Source organism: Coregonus lavaretus (assembly GCF_964263955.1).
Source record: "Coregonus lavaretus genome assembly, contig: HAP1_SCAFFOLD_979, whole genome shotgun sequence".
Lineage (NCBI taxonomy): Eukaryota > Metazoa > Chordata > Actinopteri > Salmoniformes > Salmonidae > Coregonus > Coregonus lavaretus.
The window spans coordinates 165,001-170,000 of record NW_028156106.1 but is presented as its reverse complement, the minus strand read 5'-3'; the positions used below and the strand labels follow the sequence as shown (position 1 = coordinate 170,000).

The window sequence follows — 5,000 nt, the reverse complement described above, 5'->3', positions numbered from 1 at the left end:
TGGCCTCATTTGCCATAGCAGGCTAGCATTAGATGATACGTGCCTATAAGCTGTCACTCTTGACTTTGGCGACTATTATTGCGCGTAAAGGGCCGGCGGCGTCCTATTGCGCGCGCACCGGGAGTTTGAGTTTTGGAGAGGCCGGGCCTCCCGTCCAATGGCCAACGGAGGAGGCCTGCGAAACGGGCCAATCGGGGTGGTGGGGAGATGGTGTCCAATCAGCAGGCGCCACTGCCGGCTTTATAAACTTCACATAGGCATTTCGAGGCTATACTCCCGACTGTCAGAGCAGCGCCATGGCCAGAACCAAGCAAACCGCTCGCAAATCCACCGGTGGCAAAGCCCCCAGGAAGCAGCTCGCCACTAAGGCTGCTCGCAAGAGTGCCCCGGCCACCGGCGGTGTGAAGAAGCCTCACCGTTACAGGCCCGGCACCGTGGCTCTGAGAGAGATCCGTCGTTACCAGAAGTCCACTGAGCTACTCATCCGCAAGCTGCCCTTCCAGCGCCTGGTGCGAGAAATCGCCCAGGACTTCAAGACCGACCTGCGCTTCCAGAGCTCCGCCGTGATGGCCCTACAGGAGGCTAGCGAGGCTTACCTGGTCGGCCTGTTCGAGGACACCAACCTGTGCGCCATCCACGCCAAGCGGGTGACCATCATGCCCAAGGACATCCAGCTGGCCCGCCGTATTCGCGGAGAGCGCGCATAAATGAGGATGACCTGAACTCGAATATCCCCCAAAGGCTCTTTTAAGAGCCACCTCCATATTTCCATCAAAAAGGCACAATTGTTCCATGTATACACGCACCTCTACATTAGCCACCATGTATGTTGTTCACTAACACGTCTAAAAGCTACGTATTGCACCTTTTTAGTTGCCTGAAGTCTAGCTTCAATGTTTGTGTGTGTGTATATACACAACCATCTGGCATCATCCACTTCCTTTGAACTATATAGTAACACAGTAAAATGCTTTACAAAGGAGGGGAAAAAGAAACGAGTGATAATATAGGCCGAATAGTAACAAGAATTGTGTTCAGATGAATAATTGACACTATTAGTTGTGTGTAATAATAGCCTTGCATGCAGTCCAGAAAAAACATTGCATGCCAACTTACTTTGAAAGTCCCATGTTGCAGTGCTGCTGAGAGACTCATGCAGAGGCCCAAACTTTACAATGGAGCACGGAGGCCATCTTGTGGTTAAATGTGGGTACTGCACCTCATGGTGAGTCCCTTTCAGCATTTGCTCTTTAGGCCAGCGTTTCCCAAACGCGGTCCTGGGGTCCACAAGGGGTGCGCGTTTTGCGTTTTGCCCTAGCACTCCACAACTGATTCTAATACTCCCAGCTTGATGATGATGAGTTGATTATTTGAATCAGCTGTGTAGTGCTAGGGCAAAAACTCCCAAAATGTGGCCCGAGTTTGGGAAACCCTGCTTTAGGCTAATACTAGCCTATTAGGATGACTTGGTTCGATCGCTTTAATGGCAACTGCTGAACTCTGGTTTCACTAATTACTTGTCCCAGGTCACCATTATGAATCCAATAGCAAAACAAATGTTTCAAAATAGCTCAATAGTGAAAAAAGGCCAGGAAATGATGGGTTCTCAGCAATATTTCACCAACAACCAATCACTATTCACGCATAGACATTAGGATCATCAACAAATATTCCTAAGTCATACTACAAAAGGGTTGTAACGAAATGGATTTGTCTGTTCAATGCAAGTTCAACGTCAAAGAAAAAGTGCATCACCACAACAAACGTGTCTTTAGATACACTGTAAAAAATGACTTTGTGGAATGTACTCAAGCTATTACAGTCAACAAAAGCACACGTCATATTGTTGAGTAGATCTTTTTGCTTGTTTTTATGAGTAGATAAGCTTGAGTAAGTTGAGTTGATGTGGTCCAATACATTGAGTAAAGATGATAGAGACGTAAAAAGGATTATATTACGTTGATTCGACTCAAATAGACATTGTGTTATTTTACCTGAATGATTCATCCTATTATGTATTTAGACCAACTTACTTTGGATTCACTCAATCACATCCCTTAAGAGAAAAGGTATCCGGACACCGGGAATCCATTTATTTAAACATCAACGGTTTGCAAAACATCTGTTATTATGAGTTGACAAATTACGTAATTGCAATCAACACTGCAGGTAAATCATGATTGCTGCAGGTAGGCAACACCGTAGAAATAGGAACTACAACACTAACAACAAGTGACATTTACTCCTGATGTACTGACTGACCTGTTGCAACCTCTACAACCACTGTGCTTATTATTTGACCCTGCTGGTCATCTATGAACGTTTGAACATCTTGGAGAAAAATGTGTGAAACCACTGCCTATATGAGGAGCTGTCGTTGTTTGTTTTATTACCACATACTTATGGAAATTGCACCGGTTGAGAGATGATGGCTCTCTTGTGCCTACGGTGAAGGGTACTTCTGATCCAGCAGGTGGTGCTAAGATCCCTCCCTATATGACTTGAATGATGAGTTGATTTATTCCTTATAGCTCCTAATGATTTTAAGGCCAGTGTTGGCAAACATTACTTGTGCTCCAGCAGGTGGCCATGACATCCCTCCCTATATGACTTGACTGACCAGTTAGTTGATGGACTCCTTATAGCTCCTAAATTTAATGATTTTAAGGCCAGTGTTGGCAAACATGACTTCTGCTCCAGCAGGTGGCCATGAAATCCCCCCCTATATGACTTGACTGACCAGGTAGTTGATGGACTCCTTATAGCTCTTAATGATCTCAAGTGTCTGTGTTTTTATGTGGTTAGGAGTTTTGCTCACTGCGTGTCCCCCTTCCATTTCAGTGTTTCCCAACTCCAGCGGTAGAGTAGGCTACCCCCAACAGGACCCATTTTTCTTGTAGGCCTGGACAGCCACAGCTGATTGAACAACCTGTCACCTAAATTACCAAGTCCTCAATGAGTAGAATCAGGTGCAACAACAACAACAACAACAACAACAACAACAACAATATGAGGAGAGGGACACAGTGTACTAGCTGATCTCCCAGTTGTCACAGTTTGGCCTTGTGTTCCACATAGCCTATATCAGTATTTGAGTATGTTTCCCGCGCACGTTAGTTGCTTTCACGTCATCTTTGAAATCGCTCCTCCCTAGTCCCCTAGAACGAGCGCCCTCCCCTTTGCAACGCCTCCGAACATATAACAGAGGCGCGCTTTCTGTGCCGCCGGCCTCAATCAGGTCGACCAAACGCAGATAATAGCGCACCGCGCACCGGCGCTGAAATCATTAATTCACTTGAACTCAACTAGCGAACACACCATGTCCGGAAGAGGCAAAGGCGGCAAGGGACTCGGAAAAGGAGGCGCCAAGCGTCACCGCAAAGTTCTCCGCGATAACATCCAGGGAATCACCAAACCCGCTATCCGCCGTCTGGCTCGCCGCGGCGGCGTGAAGCGTATTTCCGGTCTGATCTACGAGGAGACCCGCGGTGTCCTGAAGGTGTTCCTGGAGAACGTGATCCGTGACGCAGTCACCTACACCGAGCACGCCAAGAGGAAGACCGTTACCGCCATGGACGTGGTCTACGCTCTGAAACGTCAGGGACGCACCCTGTACGGTTTCGGCGGTTAAACCCACTCTCTTCGGAACCTCAACACCCCGACTCGAACCCAAAGGCTCTTTTAAGAGCCACCCACATCCGCTTAAAATGGGCCCATTCCATGTAGTGTTATATATAACAACAAATGTTTAGTATGCAATTTAGTAAGAAAGTATGAGCCACTTCGAGTGGACAGGGAGTATTAATTAGAGGATTCTAATGTCCCGTCCACTTTTAGCGCACAGAGGGAGGCCTATATCTGACAGTGGCAAAGTGTAAGAACGTTATTATTTTGGGTCAAGCAATAGTGGAATTTGGACAACATAAAGCCACCACGAGTCGGTAGACGTGGCTCGAAAAGAGGGGGACAGCGCGCACACACACACACACACAGTCCAAAATGGGAGCCCTATGTCTGACGGTGCCAAAGTGGGCAATTCTATCACCAGCATTATTTGGCACAACAATCGTGCCATTTGGACACCTATTAAAGCCCCCCTTTTGAAACACACAATTCCCCATCGGTCACAGAGCATAGGCTATAGAGAGGAGGGAGGGAGGGAGGGAGGGAGGGAGGGAGGGAGGGAGGGAGCAAGCAAGCAGGGGAGTGTCTACGGCCGCTGACTTTGCTTAGCTTCCTCTTCATAAGACGGGTAAGCGCCCTTCACCCCCTCATTCGTTTCTGAGAAGCAACGAGACATCATCATGCCCGAGCCAGCAAAGTCAGCGCCCAAGAAGGGCTCCAAGAAAGCCGTCACCAAGACCGCAGGGAAGGGCGGCAAGAAGCGCAGAAAGTCCAGGAAGGAGAGTTACGCCATCTACGTGTACAAAGTCCTGAAGCAGGTCCACCCCGACACCGGCATCTCCTCCAAGGCCATGGGAATCATGAACTCCTTCGTGAACGACATCTTCGAGCGTATCGCCGGAGAGTCCTCTCGCCTGGCCCACTACAACAAGCGTTCTACCATCACCTCCAGGGAGATCCAGACCGCGGTGCGCCTGCTGCTCCCCGGTGAACTTGCCAAACACGCCGTGTCCGAGGGCACCAAGGCCGTAACCAAGTACACCAGCTCCAAGTAAACAGCGCATTTGGACTGCTCTACTAACCCAAAGGCTCTTTTAAGAGCCACCCACTCTGTCAGTAAAAAAAGCAATTCCATCGCCACCGAATGAATGCGTAGGTAGGCTGCGTTACATTGTATCATTGTTTAATGGGCGGCGCGCGCCGCCTCGGAGAGCGGCTACATTGTATCATTGTTTAATGGGCGGCGCGCGCCGGCTCAGAGAGCGGCTACATTGTATCATTTCCCCTGCCCGTTCCAGCGTAGGGGTTTAGCGCGCCTTTTTTGGTGTCTTTGCGCGCTGAATAGTAACCCATGTTTGTCGGGCTCTATTCCAGGT

At 48.7% G+C, this 5,000-nt stretch overlaps 4 protein-coding genes across 4 annotated transcripts in view; all 4 read left to right on the top strand.

Annotated features, from left to right (window-relative positions):
- LOC311126831 (histone H1-like) overlaps positions 1-5,000 on the top strand; it is a gene marked incomplete at both ends in the record, with an annotated part of 11,313 nt that overhangs the window by 2,012 nt on the left and 4,301 nt on the right. The gene's annotated exons all lie outside the window — the stretch shown is intronic.
- Positions 227-707, top strand: LOC311126835 (histone H3.2; the record flags this gene model as incomplete). The annotated part of the gene is made up of 1 exon (XM_084200815.1): positions 227-707. Exon 1 carries the CDS (start codon positions 297-299, stop codon positions 705-707), a length of 411 nt encoding a protein of 136 aa, XP_084056941.1. The 5' UTR covers positions 227-296.
- On the top strand, positions 3,320-3,631 carry LOC311126834 (histone H4; the record flags this gene model as incomplete). The annotated part of the gene is made up of 1 exon (XM_084200814.1): positions 3,320-3,631. One exon carries the CDS (start codon positions 3,320-3,322, stop codon positions 3,629-3,631), a length of 312 nt encoding a protein of 103 aa, XP_084056940.1.
- Positions 4,305-4,679, top strand: LOC311126833 (histone H2B; the record flags this gene model as incomplete). The annotated part of the gene is made up of 1 exon (XM_084200813.1): positions 4,305-4,679. The coding sequence occupies one exon, from the start codon at positions 4,305-4,307 to the stop codon at positions 4,677-4,679; it is 375 nt and encodes a 124-aa protein (XP_084056939.1).